Source organism: Pseudorasbora parva, chromosome 24 (genome assembly GCF_024679245.1).
Source record: "Pseudorasbora parva isolate DD20220531a chromosome 24, ASM2467924v1, whole genome shotgun sequence".
Lineage (NCBI taxonomy): Eukaryota > Metazoa > Chordata > Actinopteri > Cypriniformes > Gobionidae > Pseudorasbora > Pseudorasbora parva.
In genome coordinates this window covers 34,239,025-34,258,519 of record NC_090195.1, presented here as the reverse complement: position 1 = coordinate 34,258,519, position 19,495 = coordinate 34,239,025, and the positions used below count along the sequence as shown (strand labels likewise).

General features: G+C 41.3%; 1 protein-coding gene across 3 annotated transcripts in view; it reads right to left on the bottom strand.

Annotated features, from left to right (window-relative positions):
* The window catches only part of pard3aa (par-3 family cell polarity regulator alpha, a), a 623,737-nt gene that overhangs the window by 237,307 nt on the left and 366,935 nt on the right, over nt 1–19,495 (bottom strand). For all 3 annotated transcript variants that reach the window (XM_067434978.1, XM_067434980.1, XM_067434979.1), the window contains exon 14: nt 7,453–7,591. In XM_067434978.1, coding sequence (XP_067291079.1) covers nt 7,453–7,591 — 139 coding nt within the window. The remainder of the gene's footprint in view (nt 1–7,452; nt 7,592–19,495) is intronic.

Below are 19,495 nucleotides of genomic sequence, written 5' to 3'. Positions count from 1 at the left end.
GGACATGAGAATTTACCGTTTCATTTGAGAAAACTGTCATATCATGAACACAGACACTCAAAGGTCACGGCAACCCGTCAAATAAAAGTTTGATTTAAACGTGAATAAATTGACAGAATATATTAGGTTTGTAGTTGTCATTGTTGCCAACTTTAACACATTTGTGTGTTGTACCATTTGTCAAGCAATACAAATGATGGTTTTAAGTGTCTAAACATGCATTCTTCATTTGTTCTCTCATGATTGTCTAGTTTTACAGTAGGCTAATGCACAGGAGAAATTTTAAAAACAACCCAGCAAGAATAATAGCAAATCCATTAATGGTAAAATTTACAACATTTTGGGTTTTCTCAACAGCCCAGCCTGCTGGGTTAAAATGCCACTGGGTTAATTTAACCCAGCATGTGTTCTGTCCAATATTTACCCAGCGCTGAGTTGCAAATTGGGTTGTTTTTAACCCAGCCATTTTTAAAGTGTAACTAAATCACAAGCTAATTAGTCAAATTGCTAGCTAAATCACAAGACAAATAGGCTTACTCGCTTGCCAAATCTCTAAAAAAAAAGAATAATTGCAAACTATAGGCTATGACTAGTCATCGTTGTTGAAACACAAAACTTATTGCTACACTCTAAAAAATGCTTGGTTAAAAAACAACCCAAGTTGGGTTGAAAATGGACAAACCCAGAAGTTGGGTTGTATGAATGGGTCCATTTACAAGGGTTCAAACAACCCAATTTCTGGGTTTGTCCATTTCCAACCCAACTTGGGTTGCTTTTAACCCAGCATTTTTTAGAGTGTATGCTAACCAAATCACAAGCTTAATCACTAGCCAAATAACTAACTAAATCAAGCTAAATTGATAGCTGAAACAAGCTTTATTGCTAGGCAAATGCTAACCAAATCACAAGCTTATTTGCTAGCCAAATGACTATATAATTCGCACGTTATAAGCCTATGACTAAACAAATTGCTAGATAAATCAAGACGTATATCTAGGCAAAGGCTAACTAAATCACAAGCTTATTCACAAGCTGAATCACAAAACTTATTGCTAGGTAGAAATAAAATCGAAGAATAAACTCTTATTGCTGATCGACAAGCATAATTACTATACTCTAAAAATACTGGGTTAAAAATAACCCAAGTTGGGTTGAAAATGGACAAACCCAGAAATTAGGTGGTTTGAACCCAGTGAATGGACCCATTGAAACAACCCAATTTCTGGCTTTGCCCATTTTCAACCCAACTTGGGTTGTTTTTAACCCAGCATTTTTTAGAGTGTAGCCAAATCACTAAATCGCAAGCTAAATTAGTGAAATTGTAGCTAAATCACACACCTTTAACCGCTAGTCAAATCATAGCTAAATAGCAAGCTTTATTGCTTAACTAAACATTAACATCATCACAAGCTTAGCAACCTAAACAATTTTGCAAGCTAAATTACAATTCATATTGCTAACTGCATCACAAGACTTATTACCAAAGCATAGGCTTAAACGCTAACCAAAGCACAAACAGACTTCACAGAACAGTTACTAAATGTCACAAATAATGACCTCAAAATCACCACCCTCACATTGTTGTGGTGGCAATAGCCTATATTATGTAACTGTTATCGTATATTATCATATACATATGTTAATCTAAAATGGCTTATTACCGTATCCTACAGGCATAGCCTATGACTTCTTTTTCTTTTTTCTACCTGTTCAAAGGTGCTGAAAATGATTTCCAATACTCTGTCTAAATGTCTACACTGTAAAATGTTCTGCCACTATGATTACCTCAAGTGCACAAGGCATCCGCAGCTGTAATGACTGTCATTCTGAGCTAGATTCATTCAGAATATACTCAATATATCTCTCTATGGGCAGAATATGGTTAGTGAGAGTCTCCAGGAGCAGCAGACACGGAAACGCCGTTTTACACGAAGGACTATTAATGGACCCATATACCCATTTTTTTGGTACGAGCCTCGGCCACAGTGCCTATTTCCGCTGTTTAATGGGGCTAACCTTTCCCGTCACACACTTAGAGGCACTTCTCTTTCAAAATCAACAGTTGTGAAGGGCAAATTCAAATTGGTAGAGCGCATTCTCCTAAAATGATAGAAGAAAATCCCTCTGTGTGTCACTTTAACTGTGTTTAACTTGTTAAAGTAACACTCAGTGCAACTCGAACATAAAAGTCTACAAGAATACAACATCTAGTGGGGCTGCTAAACAGAAAAGGTGCAATTGCACACCTTGCATCTAAAGATGTAGGAATATAATACATGTGACAAGGAAAGATGGAAAGAAGAGGTCCAAATCTGTTTAATTATTTGCAATTTTAATAGCAGAAAATTGTGTAAAAAAATATTAAAATCTGATTTGTGGAAAAGCATTTCTGTCTGGAAGGTCAGATTTTTTTTCATTGCTTTTTTTATTATTATGTTCTGTGTCTTTATTTTGCCTGCCAATATTGACGGATGATTGATGGATTGATGGATGGATGTAATTTAAGAAACTATGCAATTTTTTCGTGGCAGACATGCTCTTTATTGTAACATTATATTCAGCTTAAACTATTTTAACCATTGACGGAAATTCCGGAAATCTGTTATATGGTAGGGGGCGCTATTACGCATCTCCTGAAAGAGTACATCATCTCTGGATCAAAACACGGGGAAAAAAGCAGAAACAAGCGACAGAAGTATTGCTAACGCACATTTATTACGTAGCTCTGTGGAATACTTGATTATGACAGGTCAATCTCACAATTTAGTGATATGTTATTACCCAATAAGAAATGGTAAAAACTGATAACACATCAGGTTATCCAGGTAACTGAAGTAAGTGAATAACACTGGGTCTCTTCATCACGGCTCCTGTTAGTGGGTGGGATATATTAGGCAGCAAGTAAGCATTCTGTCCTCAAAGTTGATGTGTTAGAAGCAGGAAAAATGGGCAAGCGTGAGGATTTGAGCGAGTCTGACAAGGGCCAAATTGTGACGGCTAGACGACTGGGTCAGAGCATCTCCAAATCTGCAGCTCTTGTGGGCTGTTCCCGGTCTGCAGTGGTCAGTATCTATCAAAAGTGCTCCAAGGAAGGACCAGTGGAGAACCGGCCACAGGGTCATGGGCGGCCAAGGCTCATTGATGCACGTGGGGAGCGAAGGCTGGCCCGTGTGGTCCGATCAAACAGACGAGCTACTGGAGCTCAAACTGCTCCAGAAGTTAATGCTGGTTCTGATAGAAAGCTGTCAGAATACACAGAGCAGCTCAGTTTGTTGCGTATGGGGCGGCATAGCCGCTGACCAGTCAGGGTGACCTCTGACCCCTGACCCCGCCGAAAGCACCAACAGTGGCACGTGAGCATCAGAACTGAACCACAGAGCAATGGAAGAAGGTGGCCTGGTCTGAGGAATCACGTGTTCTTTTACATCACGTGGATGGCCAGGTGTGTGTGGCTTACCTGAGGAACACATGGCCCCAGGATGCACTATGGGAAGAAGGCGAGCCGGCGGAGGCAGTGTGATGCTTTGGCCAATGTTCTGCTGGGAAACCTTGGGTCCTCCATCATGTGGATGTTACTTTGACACGCTCCACCTACCTAAGCATTGCTGAGACCATGTTCAGCCTTTCATGGAAACGGTATTCTGGTGGCTGTGGCTCTTCCAGCAGGATAATGCTCCTGACACAAAGCACAAATGCTTCAGGAATGGTTTGAGGAGCACAACGACGAGTTTGAGGCATTGACTTGGCCTCCAAATTCCCCAGATCTCAATCCAATCGAGCATCTGTGGGATGTGCTGAACAAACAAGTCCGATCCATGGAGGCCTCACCTCACAAATTACAGGACTTAAAGGATCTGCTTCTAACATCTTGGTGCCATATACCACAGCACACTTTCAGGGTTCTAGTGGAGTCCATGGGTCAGGGCTGCAATAAACAATATTAGGAATAGGTCATAATGTTATGCCTTATGGGTGTATATATTTATAGCAATTAATAACGAAATAGTGACATGTATAAATAATGACAAAAATAAGAAACTAACTAAAACGAACACTGAGATCAGTTCCACAACCTAAGATTAATACTTTTCTTTATCTAGTCATATAAATGTTACCCTATAATGTGTCCACTATCGATTTGTATTTATAGCACTTTATTCCTGTGAGTTTTTCTCACATTTCAGTCTGTTTTCAAGCTTTAAAGTTTCATTCCTCATTCCGACCTGTCATAACAGCCGCGCGAGACGACATTATCTTGCTAACCTTGTAGCTCAAACCCTGCCATGTCTGCTCCTTCCTGAGTGACAGCAAATATGTTTGAAATGAGTTGTGGCTGCTGAAGACTATTTTCCTGACAGTGATGCAGCACGCTATGCCAGGCAGGTCTTCACCTTGGTCCTTTAGAAAATGACCTCTGACAAATACAACAGAGTCCATACATCAAGGTCTGTCCTCACGTCCAACAGCGCAGAAAAGTTACGGGACAGATATTCTGTCATTCAGAGCGTCAGTAATGGGCCATTTAATGCGTGATGTGCTATTGTTGCATTTGTCATGTTTTCACAAGCAAAACTAACATGTCATGCAAGTGACTGACAAGTGGCGAAACAATTCTCAGGTGCATGAGGCGAGAAAACTAGAGTTTATGAGGTATATGACAACGTGTCAGGCCTACAACAGCTGAAGGGTGCCATCATCCCTGAGGTAAACTTTCTCAAACTTTGCCTTTTTACTTTCCTCCGGAGAAGATGTAGAGCTAAACTCTCTGAAGTGCTGTATTTTGAGAAGTTTTAGAGTTTCTCCGCAGAGGCGCTGAGGAAGATTCACTCAAAGTGTCAATGCATACATTTATGCAAACCAACAAGGACAGAATGAGAAGAGAAGACAATGATAAACAGAGAGACAAGGTGAATATTTAATAATACTATATATAATACATATACACAGATCAGGCATAACATTATGACCAAGTGAAATTAATAACACTGATGATCTCTTCTAGCCTGACGTGGTCATTCTCAGCTCTAGTCAAAATATGAGTCTGATGCTCCATTGGGCTGTGATTATGGGGCGTGTTTCAATCCAACCAGGAAAGACCTCGATTGGATAGAGCTTCAACCAGAGCAACGAAGCGACGCATTGTCAAATGTCAACAGAGCTCAACTGCACTGTGCTGCCAAGTCTGCGTTTTTTCCCCCGCCGGTTGTTTTCTATGTCCGCGGGTTGAAGCGAATATTATGTGATATATAGACCCATGAGTGCGGATTTTAGCAGGCAACCTTGCCAAAATAACACACATTTTACCCCCAAACACCATTTTTTTTCCCGGAGAACCCCCCGAGAAGCTATTGTTTAGGGCTAGTAGTTGGCGGTTTTTGTTGTAAAAACTTGGCAACCCTGTCTGCACGCGAGCTGAAATAAACGATCTTTGCCGGTGTTGTAAAAAATAAAATAATTTAAGGATACACAGAGTACTTACCCAACATGATCATCATTACTGAGAGAAATTGTGAAGGTGAATGCAGATACAAACAAGCTCTCCGTTTAGGATTCGAGTAAATATAACCCAAGCCCCTTTGATGACGTGATGATTACTTTACTGTTGATCATCTGTCCTACATCGTCTAAAGCCCGCCCTGATGATTTCATTGGTCTGAACAGTTTCTGTTCAGGGATAATTACTCCTCTTTGGAGCGAGGCCAGACCGAACCGCCCGACCTAAAAATGTTGTGGGCGGGGCTGAGTTCGGCTGGCATCCAGGCTAGATCTCTTCATCACGGCTCCTGTTAGTGGGTGGGATATATTTGGCAGCAAGTGAAAATTCTGTCCTCAAAGTTGATGTGTTAGAAGCAGGAAAAATGGGCAAGCGTAAGGATTTGAGCGAGTTTGACAAGGGCCAAATTGTGACGGCTAGACGACTGGGTCAGAGCATCTCCAAAACTGCAGCTCTTGTGGGCTGTTCCCGGTCTGCAGTGGTCAGTATCTATCAAAATTGCTCCAAGGAAGGACCAGTGGAGAACCGGCCACAGGGTCATGGGCGGCCAAGGCTCATTGATGCACGTGGGGAGCGAAGGCTGGCCCGTGTGGTCCGATCAAACAGACGAGCTACTGGAGCTCAGACTGCTCCACAAGTTAATGCTGGTTCTGATAGAAAGCTGTCAGAATACACAGAGCAGCTCAGTTTGTTGCGTATGGGGCGGCATAGCCGCTGACCAGTCAGAGTGCCCATGCTGACCCCTGACCCCGCCGAAAGCACCAACAGTGGCACGTGAGCATCAGAACTGGACCACGGAGCAATGGAAGAAGGTGGCCTGGTCTGAGGAATCACGTTTTCTTTTACATCACGTGTGCGTCACTTACTTGGGGAACACATGGCACCAGGATGCACTATGGGAAAAAGGCAAGCAGGGAAAGGCAGTGTGATGCTTTGGGCAATGATAATGTTATGCCTGGTTGGTATATGTACTGTATATGATAATAATAATATTTTAATATTATCATTCCACCAACCACCAGCACCACACACCCCCCATAAATTCCTGTCCTGTAAACCTCCGCTATTACCAATGAAAATTACAACAAAAAAGGCCCAAAAAAGATAAAAGGCTTTGCAAGTTTAATCGGCCATCAGACGCCTTTGCCACTGTAACTCTGAAGTGGAGAATGAGACGCCATTGACTGACTCACTGTCACACTGCAAAGAGAAACACACGCGGTAGACAAGGTCAGAACAAGAGGATGAAGAAGAACAAGAAGTGGAAGAAAAGCGGGGGGATGAGGAGGAGGAAGATCAGGGTTTGCGTCAGGTACTAAAGAGCTTATTGTTCAAGACGGAGTAGTCGATTGTGAAATGACAAGCATGACGGTGAAAGGATTGGTCTGTCGATTCCAATTGTCTGGCAGGACTAGAGATGGAGCTGAGTTTGAGAAAAATCAGGACTGACTTGAAAGAGTCATGCTGTATGAGACAGAGGCTTGAAAATGACATTAACCCCCATTTACAAAACCACAGGAGCATGCTGGGACTGGCTGGGCTGAGCCTGTGTGTGTGTCCAGGTGCTCATTCATCTGTGCATTTAAACCGTATGGTCCAGGTTAAAACAGGTGGGAATGGAAACACAAGATAAAATGAGTGTGTTCTCGGGGGACTGGCCCTGGTGACTAGTTCCTATAACTGTCCCGTGAGTTTATATAACTGCCTATAACTCCCCTTTAGACAGGAAGAGACCTTCAAATGACATGCAAATTACCCATTTCCTTTTCACGACAATTCGGATCTACGTGGAAACCAGGAATAACAGGTGAGCAAGGACATCTGGACTGATGAAAACAATTATGCCTTGAATCCAGAATAATTCATCAAGTCAGCCGGCTTGAGAAAGCTCTAGGCATTTTAATGTGAAATGATACACAGGGGCATCTGTGGCTAAAGGCTTTTTTTTATCAGCTTACCCATCAATCTACCCATCATGCTGGGTCGTGGGGTGTGGTTGTCATCCTGGCTCTCTCCGGGATACAGTGACTGAGAGATCCGTCGCTCATGTTCGTCTCGCGGAGAGTTCAGAGGCACAGACGGGCTACTCGGAGCCTCCTGAAGAGAAAAAAGGGAAAATATATATATACTGGTTTATGTTTAATCTTTCAGCTGCTTTATTTTATTTTATGTTTCCTCTGGCAAATCGTTTTTCCCGCTTTAGGCACAATAGTCAGACAATGTTGCCATATGCAAGCCTAAAATGTAAATAAAAGTAAACATTTCTTGCTTAAATTGTAATTGTCGCAACATTTTGTCAGAAGCAAAACAAAATACAAAATCTAATTTAATATAAAACAGTTTTTTTCTTGCTTTACGTGCAGTTGTCACCAAATGTCATATGCAAGCCTAAAATGTTAACGAAACAAATAAAACAAACAAAACAAAACATAAGACATTTTATACAAAACAAAATGTAAAATAATTTTAATAAAATAAAATAAAAACTTTAAGAGCAACTTTAAGCTTTAAGACTGTCAACATTTTGTCAGAAGCAAAACAACACAAAAAGTAAAATAAAATAATCTCTTGCTTTAAGTGCAACTGTCACAAAATTGTCAAATGCAAGCCTAAAAAGTAGAACAAACAAACAAACAAACAAACAAATAAAAACGTTAAAAAAATATATAATTTGCTTTAAGTGCAATTGTCACAAAATTTGGTAAAACAAAATAAAAATAAAATGTTATACACAACACATTTTCTTGCTTCAAGCGCAATTGTCAGACGCAAGCCTAAAATGTAAAAAATAAAATAAAATTCCAATAGAACAGGTTTTTTTTTGTGTCAATTGTCAATTTTGTCTCAACAAAACAAATTATTCACAACAAAACTTATAACAACAAAACAAACCACAAAATCAAAAAGTAAAATAAAAGTGAATGAATTAAAAGGTAATGTTTTTGTCAAATGCATGAAAAAGTCAAATAAAATTTTAAAGCATCTTGCTTTAAGCGCAAATGTCAGAACTCAAAACCAGAAGTCAAATGAAAGGATTTCCTGAAGCTCTTGGACATGCGTCTCGTCCCCCGGCACCAGCGGGGTCACTGTGCTCGTTTGATTGGACCGTCGGTGAGTGTGGTCTCATATCAAGTCCTCAGTGTCACGCGCTTTCCCATGGGGATCGTGAGAAGGTTACACTTCCTCCCAAAGGCACTTCTCCTGAATGAGGAGGGCTGTGTTGAGAATAAGGGTCGGCAACACTTCCTCACTCATCTCACCACCTGCGGTCTTATCTACTGGGACGAGCACGAGCCACATGTCACTGTGTTTGGATCCAGCTCTCTGAACCTGGAGACAGGCCTCAAGGGAACTATGGGAAGGTGTTTTGTGAATGCATCATTGCACTACCTACTTCCTGCATCCATGTGGCCTGACCACTTCCGGCAAATTTAGATTTGCTCTGCAAGATAGTCCGGCAAAGAGCTCATTCAATCAGAAACGTTGGGGATTTACACGATGACGAAGGCGCAGCGTCGGTGAAGCAGATTTTGTACATTACTAAGATGGACGTCGAACATCACTCGTTTGAATCAGCCAGCGCGTCTGTTTTAAGCGATTTAAACTTTTCTTTTTCGTTAAAACCTGAGCAAAGAACAACACTCGGCTACCAGATGTGGATTAACATTACACCGGCTACTTTGATGAGGAGGATGAGGAGTGTGATCATACACACACACACACACACACACACACACACACACACACACACACACACACACACACACACACACATACACACACACACCTCTGGATTTGGGCTTTCTGTGCTTATTTCCTCACACTAGTTATGTTTAGTCATGTAAAAATGGTAAAAATAAATAAATAAATGTAAATACATACCAGCGTAACTATGCTCAAGTCTGAAAATGTTCTAACACATCTGAAATGACTGAATTTAAGTAAAGTTTGTGAGAAACAGTTTTCCAAAATACTGCTCAATGTTATTTTATTTTCAAAATATTGCAAATGGCGTTCTAATCGCAATACAAATGCCTTACAGCGCGGGCGAATGCAACCAGAGCTCGATGTTTTCTGTTCAACCGTCAATCTGAGATGTTTCAGTCGGTCTAACATGCTGTTAGGGTTTCCAAATTTTGCCAAAATGTTGATGGAGTGGCGGCGGACACCAGCTATTATCATATTTATTTTACAAAAATGGCAAAAGTCGTCAGAATCCATTGCACCATCTTCCTGGAGCTCACACATAACTGCGGTCTCAGATGTTTCTCCGTCGCTCTGCTACGTCGTCGTCCGTTGGTGACGGCCCTTTGGAAATGATTTGTCTATAAAGCTTGGCCAGACCATAACTCGGTTACTACTGAGAATGCTCTGGTTTTAACCAGGCTAGCATCCATGATGAATCTTTTTATTACTACTGGAGCTGTTGGTTTGATAAGCTTAAATTTGGAGGGCTTTGGAGGTATAAGACTGATGTGTCTCCTCCGAATTTGCCTCACTGGCACGACATGCTCAAAACCCGTCTTCGGCGCAATAATTTCGATCTTTCATGTATTCATACTCTTGTGTAATCGACGCGCCATCGCATCATTTATTTCCAAATAAATCTGTCTCTTCCGTGATACCCTGAAATTTGGAATATTCCAATCTAATATGATTTCTGACCTGTAAGGTTGCCAGAATAATAATCTTACACGGTGTGTTAATAGGCCAGAGGAGAACTGGCACCCCGACTGAGTCTGGTTTCTCCCAAGGTTTATTTTTCTCCATCATGCCCTGATGGAGTTTTGGTTCCTTGCCACTGTCGCCTTTGGCTTGGCTTGCTCAGTTGGGGACACTAAAAATATGATTAAAGTTATTCAACTTATTATACAAATAAAATGTATAAATTAGGTCTTATTTAATTTTATAAACTTAAATACTGATCTGCCAACATTGTTGCTATATGATAAATTAAAATAAGCTGATAACATCACTGTTTTCTCCAGTACGACTGTACAGCCAAATCTAATTTTGTCGCAATATTATCCTGTTTAACACTGTGAAGCTGCTTTGACACAATCGTGATTGTAAAAGCGCTATATAAATAAAGTTGATTGATTGATTGATTGATTGATGTCCAAGCGAGACTGGGCTGCAGGATGACCATCACACGTCTGTGACGCTGCGGTGGGGAATCTCTAGACTGTTTAATATAGATGAGATGTTTAATGAAGTCTGGAGCTGCTGACTTATCTCACTAGGCCTGAAAAACACACGTTTACTGACGCTCAGAAGGGGTCAACGCAATTACAACTTCATCTGACGCAAGTGCCACGGGCAGCTCAACAATAAACCGCTCAGCCTGACTCTTCCCAATGAGCTTTTCTTTACAAAACCAGGATTTGTTTTATGAACCTTTGTTGAAATCTGACGGTCGTGACAACGAGAGGGAGATTAAAAAAAGAGATGAGTTTTTAATAAAGGAACGTGTTTCTTAAAGAAAATAGAGCGACAGGATGAACGGATGTGCTGGTGGGAGACAGATATTTAGCGGCCCAGGAGAGAGTTATTACAAACCCATTTATTCTGCCTCCTCCAGTCGTGACCTCCCCTGACCTACTGCTCTCTCAAACAGGATTAGCCATGAGGATTAAACTCTCTTCAGGCGGACATCTTACGAGACTGTCATTGACTGTCCATCTATCCATCCATCCATCCATCCATCCATCCATCCATCCATCCATCCATCCATCCATCTATCCATCCATCCATCGTTATCCATCCATCCATCTATCCATCCATCCATCCATCCATCCATCCATCCATCCATCCATCCATCCATCCATCCATCCATCCATCCATCTTTTTTTATCCATTCATCCATCCACTTTTATCATTCATCCATCCATCCATCCATCCATCCACTTTTATCATTCATTCATCCATCATTCCGTTCTGCCCATCAATCCATCCATCTATCCACTTTTATCCATTCATCCATCGTTCCATTCTGCCCATCCATCCATCCATCCATCCATCCATCCATCATTCCATCCATCCATTGTTCCGTTCTGCCCATCCATCCATCCATCCATCCATCATCCATCCACTTTTATCCATCCATCCATCCATCCACTGTTCCGTTCTGCCCATCCATCCATCCATCCATCCATCGTTCCATTCTGCCCATCCATCCATCATCCATCCACTTTTATCCATTCATCCATCCATCCACTGTTCCGTTCTGCCCATCCATTCATCGTTCCATCCATCCATCGTTCCATTCTGCCCATCCATCCATCGTTCCATTCTGCCCATCCATCCATCCATCATCCATCCACTTTTATCCATTCATCCACCCACCCAACGTTCCATTCTGCCCATAAATCGATCGATCCATCCATCCATCCATCCATCCATCCATCCATCCATCCATCCATCCATCCATCCATCCATCCATCCATCATTCATCCAAAAAGTTTTTATTTTTTTTATTTTTTATTAATTAATGTTAATTTGAATTCTACTGATATTCAAACTAAAACTGCAGTTTTGAATAAAATCCCTCAGTCAACATGTAATTGAATTAAAGACATTCTCAATTCATTTCTGAAAGGCCCAAAAGCCTGGTTGCAACTACTCAAAATACCTTAGCATTGACCGAACACCGCTTGTATTTCCTTCAGGAAAAAAATACTAAAAATCTAGTTATGAATAAATGCAACAACTGAACACTGGCTGCCTTAGCCAAGATAAAATCACTGTAATCCACAACCATATATTCACATTTTACATTAGAACACGTTTGAGAAAATCCTTTCTGACCTTGGATAAGAGAAAAGATCTCCTTGCCAATATAGTAGCATCATACAGTAGTTCTAATCCGTTCTATAACACACACACACACACACACACACACACACACACACACACACACACACACACACACACACACACTTCCAGATGCGCTGGGCTCCTGATGCTGTTTATGAGGTCTTAATCCCGCGTCCCCTCTCCCGCTCTCGGCCTGTAATTACAGGTCTTAAGCTGTCACATGCAGCTCTCTCCAGAGACCCAGACAGACTCATTAGCCCTCTCTATCGCATCTCTCCAATCCCATTCTCTCGCCATTCATTTGCTCGGCCCTACAGAGAGGCAATGAGCCCCTTTCTATGGCAGATCTGTTGTCCTCTCCCACATATTTTCAGTCTATTTTTCAAGTGGATTATGACGGCTACAAGCGCCCGAGGCTGTGCAGCTGTGGGTCGAACTGCTCAGATTTACCCTGTGAATACTGTGCTTTTGAGCCAGTGACAGTTTATTATGCGTCTCCATAATGGGTGAATTAATTCTCTCACTGGTGAAAGTAAGGGCACTGAACGGGTATAACTGCTTAAGTTAAAAGAGCCACATTTTACACATTTGAAGTGTTGTATTATAATACAGAGTTGGTCAAGGTTTCTTGCACCGAAAATCATTCCAACGCAATTTTTTGACGCTCCGAAAGACCCTTAGCATTAAAAAGGCAGATTTTTGCTACTGTACCTTTAAGCCTTTTTTTAATGTAAATGACATTTGTTGTGATTGGTTAACCTTAGTGTAATGACATGCTTCACCTGGGAGCGATGGTTTTTGAATGTGTTAATTATATAAATATGGGCATTATGAGTTCTTGTCTCATGATATAGTTAAGCAATATCACAGGAGTGCTGATTTTGTTCTGAAAAGCATGAGTGCAAATGTGATTTTGATTAAAAAAGTTTACAAAAAAATAAAACCTTGTAGCCTAAAAGTTAATGCGTATTAAATTCTATGTTGAATCAAATCAAATATTTCTTTTAAGAGCTACTTTTTGTAATGTTTTGTAATACTTTTCTCATTTAATTCAATAATGATCTTTTGCGGGTAATTTCTCAGCCAATATTTGACGTGTGATTTATTTGCGACTAAATAATCGGTGTGGAAATGCCTTAAAAAATGTATTGAATTGCATTCAAATACTTTAGTATACGGCAGACTAATATTAGCTGTCAAGCCCAAATGAAAGCCCCACTGATCTCTTCGGTACACAACTGTGAGTGAAGTGTGAGTGAGTCCGATTGAGTGGCTGTCGTGACACCCAATCTGCACAATGCCACTGTGGCTCAGCGCGCTGCCCTTTGATTCAATCAATTACTTTCTCAGGTGCACCAATTGAGTTTCCCTCCTGAGCTGTAAGTGGATTAGAGAGAGCGTCTTCATTCTGAGCTGGGCTTCTGCTCCCCAGATGCCTCCAGTCAAACAAGACTGCCTCGTACACATACCCTCTCATTCCTATTTGCAGTTTCTTTGTGGTGCAAAACTACATTTCCCATGGTGCTTCTGTCATCCTCTTGAATCCCAGTCACAGTGACATGACATCAGAAAGTCATCGTGAGTTCATGTCACAAAGGTCCATCAGAGAGTAAATAAACTAATGAAGTACAGATCCAGGAGTCCTTCTCTTATTGCTTGGCGTATGTGGATGCGTCCCATCATGCCCCGCTTCGCCCCGTGGAGCGGCAGTCTGGCTCAACGCTAATAAAACCATAATTTACCAGTCAGGCTGATTGATAGCTCTCTCAAGACACAATCGATCAGACCCTCATTTCAGCAGGACAGTTTTCTGTAGCCAGCGTGGCACTTCCTTCCTGATGTCAGCTTTCATAAACGTCATGTGGACACAAACCACATGGGTTGTTTTTATGCACAGGAGGCACTCTTTATAGTAAAAATCCAGATGCACCACTCTTCGTAAACGGGACATACTTTGGCAAGAATACTAATGAATTAGAGTCTGACATTTCCTGTTTCACACCATTCATTAAATAGGAATATTTATTTTGGCACTCACATTATTAGGTGTCAGAACTGACACAGCACAAAATATTATTTGATGCGTTTTAAAATGGATTTTTTTTTTTTTTGGGAAATCCCGTAAAAAGACAAAACAATGACCTCAATTACTATAATTTTTTTCTCATTTGAGAAGCCATTTCAGTCAGATACACTAAATTGCCAAAAGTTTTGGGACTTCTGCCTTTGCATGCACATGAACTGCTCCAGCTCTTCTGGGAAGGCTTTCCTCAAGGTTTAGGAGTGTGTTTATGGGGATGTTTGCCCATTCTTCTAGAAGCTCATTTGTGAGGTCAGGCACTGATGTTGGACGAGAAGGCCTGGCTCTCAGTCTCCGCTCTAATTCATCCCAAAGCTGTTCTATCGGCTTGAGCTCAGGACTCTGTGCAGGCCAGTCCAGTTCCTCCACACCAAACTCCTCATCCATGTCTTTATGGACCGACGCTTTGTGCACTGGAGCGCAGTCATGTTGGGACAGGAAAGGGCCATCACAAACTGTTCACACAAAGTTGGGAGCATGAAATTGTCCAAAATGTCTTGGTTTGCTGAAGCATTAAGAGTTCCTTTCACTGGAACTAAGGGGTCAAGCCCAGCTCCTGAAAAGCAACCCAACCCATAACCCACCCTCCACTAAACTTTACACTTGGCAAAATGCAGTCAGGCAAGTCCTGTTCTCCTGGTGACCGCCAAACCCGGACTCGTCCATGGGATTGTCAGACTGAAGCGTGATTGGTCGCTCAGAGAACACGTCTCACTGCTCTAGAGTCCAGTGGCTGCTTTACTCCACTGCATCCCACGCTTTGCATTGCTCTTGGTGATGTAAGACTTGGATGAGCCTGAATTCAGTGATTTAGAGGGGCAAAATACTTTTGGCAACATAGTGTATATGTCACAATAGAAGAAACTAGAACTAGAAGAAAAGACTAGTGCAATTAAAATATATAAAAACCCTTGAAACAAAATATATTTACTTTAGAAGCAACACTGCATAAGATATTTAAACATTCACTCCAGTATAAATTGCATCTTCATACAAGTATACTTTGTCTTGATGCATTTTTTTTTCTTTTTTTTTCTTGTTTTTTTTTTTCGAATGAGAAAAAAAAAAGTGTAGGGCGGAGCTTGATTTCGTCAATGGGGTGTTGATTGGATGGTTGTGGATCTCATGCGAGTGACAGGTTGCCCCGTCCTCATCATCAATGAATAACAAATAGAGGGGAAGCTACTTTGATTTAAGATTATGAGGGATATAAATTATGATATGCACAAATAAATTATTTATAATAAAAAAAATTGAATAGTACATTTGTGTTACAGATCCGCTGCTACTTTGCTTACTCGCCTCTTGTTCAAATAGTGTAAAACAGGTTTTAGATGCTGCGGTATATTATATTTCTTCTCTCTTGGCATTTAGCTCAAATTACATCAAATATCTTCCAGATTAATTTACACCTCATCTGAGACAAATCTACAAAGTTCACATAATCTGAACAAGTACTGTAGAAGAAAATGAAAAACACTTCCAACTACAGCTTACATATTAATTTCGTAAAACATCAAACTACATTGACATTTTTGGCTTGATGCAAATGCATTACTTTCAAAGAACAGATCATCTCTGAGCGAGGACAGTCTGTGCATTTATTAGTTCCCTAAGGGACTCCCAGCATACTGTGGAATAACTTTGAGGATATTTTCTTTTTTTTTTTTCAGCAAAGAGAAATCAAAGAAACTGTGAATGAAAAAGCGGACCTGAGGGCTACTCACAGTTCTTTAGACATGGTTCATGAATATGCATGATAGTGATGATGATGCATGTTTTATATGCAAATTCACACTTAGAGTCATGTGTGTGTGTGTGTGTGTGTGTGTGGGGGGGGGTCTATTTCATTATGTTTACACTTATATTAATTTTTAAATTCTTACTTTATTTTTTTCTTGACACAATATTCACAAATCCTTAAAGGGGTCATGGATTGAGAAATCAAATTCCTCAAATTCCTTGAGCGTTTGACATATAACAGGTCATCATACTATAAAAATATCCTGTAAGTTTCAGAACTGAACATTTCCTTGTTAGTCCAAAAACAGCCTTTATTGTAACCTAGCCCAGAGAACAACTTGTTGTGGAATGACCCTGTCATAGATGGTGAAAGACCGCCTCTGAAGAAGAAGATCAACGCCTACTTCATCATCATCATTATCATCATCACTTTACCCCCACCCACTTCATCATCATCATCATCATCATCATCATCATCATCATCATCACTATAGCCCCCCCCCCATTCACGTCATTATCATCATCATCATCATCATCATCATCATCATCATCATCATCATCATCATCATCACTTTAGCCCCGCCCCCTGGACTGTTAGTAAGATGTTGAGGAGAGAAGGTCGATACAGGATCACTGGACTATGTGAATGTCTCAGTTGAGCATTATTTATTTGTATTCGCTTCATTTCACTGTGGATTCTTTGGGAAATCAGTCGCAATTTTGGTCCAGGCTTTGCAAACAGACAATATGGACTGAACAGCAATGCCACAACATGTCTGTAACTGTGTTAATTCTAATTCCTGATCTGAGACCAGTGATTTCTGGTGTGGGTGGGTACCCCCGAAAAAAGCGTCCATTAAGTGCAAATAGTCCACATAATTTACTAAACTTCTGGTTGGGCCAGACACAATTACATAACTCACCATATCAGTTAGAGTGTAGGGGTAAGACACATGGCAGAAAGTTTTGATGCAAATCGACCCGAGGATCGAATCAACCTTTTGCCAAACTCACTCTACTCCCTTTTCCTATCAAATATCAGATCGAAAAGGTATTTATTTTCAATAAAAATTAAGAAAATATTTTCGGAAATATTGTGTGGAAATATTAGTGGAAATAAAGTGTCTAACGTGTGTTTAATAATGAAGTGTTTATTGGTTTAGGGGTAAGTTAACATAATTACAGATGGTAAAAGTGGGTCGGTCTTGTCCCCCACATTCCAACACTCATGACTCAACATGTCTGTGATCGGCTACTATCATCATCACTGCAACCTTTCATACCACCATCTCAATATAATGCCATAGAGAATATGCTGTAATCAGCACTTTTCATAATAAGGTAATCTTGAGAGCTGTAATAGTAAAAACAAGCTGAAAGTTTTTGAGAGAGTTTCACATGTAATACTTATTTCCTATGCAAAAATGTCAGCCAATGACAGCAGTGGGCGTTTACACTGAAGACTCACAGCAGCCAATCACAGCAGTGGGCGTTTACACTGAAGACTCACAGCAGCCAATCACAGCAGTGGACGTTTACACTGAAGTCTCACAGCAGCCTATCACAGCAGTGGGTGTTTACACTGAAGTTTCACAGCAGCCAATCACAGCAGTGGGCGTTTACAGTGAAGTCTCACAGCAGCCAATCACAGCAGTGGGCGTTTACACTGAAGTCTCACAGCAGCCAATCACAGCAGTGGGCGTTTACAATGAAGTCTCACAGACACACCCCTTCAGACAGAGCATTCAAATCAGACGCTAAAAATCAGGGTAGGAAAATTGCCTTTTATTTGAATGTAGTTTATCTAAACATACAGAAGTTTCAAAGGTCATTCCTACTTCAGTCTCAAACACTTCAACCGTAATGACACCTCGACGTCGCAGACGAACACAAGCCGGTTTAACAGCACACTAGAGGTGTGGAAAACTAATTGACACAGCCGATCCGGGGAAATGTATTAATTTCTCATTTTATTAATCCAGTGCTGATAGGCTCATAAGCCAACCTTTATGAGGAGCAACATACGCTTGCAATTACCCACAATCCTCAGAGGCTGTCTTTGAGCGGTCTGTTGAACTTTGATAATCTTATACCATAACATTTTATAATAAAAACTTTAGTGTAATAAAACATTGAAGCCTCATTTTTGTACTTCTACAGGAAAACTCAGTGCCAAAAAATAATGTTAAGCATTTTAAGAAATGAATTGAACTCAAACGACTGCAAGATTTTAATTGCCTGAGAACATATGACCTTATATTAATAGAAACGAAAAGCCATCGATTGGAATCGCCGCCTCTCTGAAGCTCAGCCTCAATTATTGAACGGAAGAAGAAAACCAATGACCAATAATCCATTACATCATTATCTGGGTCAAGACGATCCCTTATGAAGTGCATCGCTGCTTCAGTTACCAACGGCAGTCTGAGATATTTGAGATCCTCAGCTTGAAAGAGTTTCACTCAAGTCAGTGGCTGATTATTAAACCCTCCATTTACAGTTTGAGACTCTGAATCTACTGTAATTGTGACAAAATCAGGTCACTCTCCCCATGTCAGGCCTTTTCCCTCTACAAGCCAAACGAGCCTTCAGTAAGAAGAGTGTGCTTTACCAATTTAAGAAGACATTTCCAAATATGACGCTGCCTTCCGAATGTATATTTGCAGCGTATGTATTTTATGGAGGACCCAAGGTTTCCCAGCAGAACATTGCCCAAAGCATCACACTGCCTCCGCCGGCTCGCCTTCTTCCCATAGTGCATCCTGGGGCCATGTGTTCCCCAGGTAAGCCACACACACACACCCGGCCATCCATGTGATGTAAGAGAACACGTGATTCCTCAGACCAGGCCACCTTCTTCCATTGCTCCGTGGTCCAGTCCTGATGCTCACGTGCCACTGTTGGTGCTTCGACGGGGTCAGGGGTCAGAGGTCACTCTGACTGGTCAGCAGCTATGCCGCCCCATACGCAACAAACTGAGCTGCTCTGTGTATTCTGACAGCTTTCTATCAGAACCAGCATTAACTTCTGGAGCAGTTTGAGCTCCAGTAGCTCGTCTGTTTGATCGGACCCCACGGGCCAGCCTTCGCTCCCCACGTGCATCAATGAGCCTTGGCCGCCCATGACCCTGTGGCCGGTTCTCCACTGGTCCTTCCTTGGAGCACTTTTGATAGATACTGACCACTGCAGACCGGGAACAGCCCACAAGAGCTGCAGTTTTGGAGATGCTCTGACCCAGTCGTCTAGCCGTCACGCTCAAATCCTCACGCTTGACCATCTTTTCTGCTTCTAACACATCAACTTTGAGGACAAAATGTTCACTTGCTGCCTAATATATCCCACCCACTAACAGGAGCCGTGAT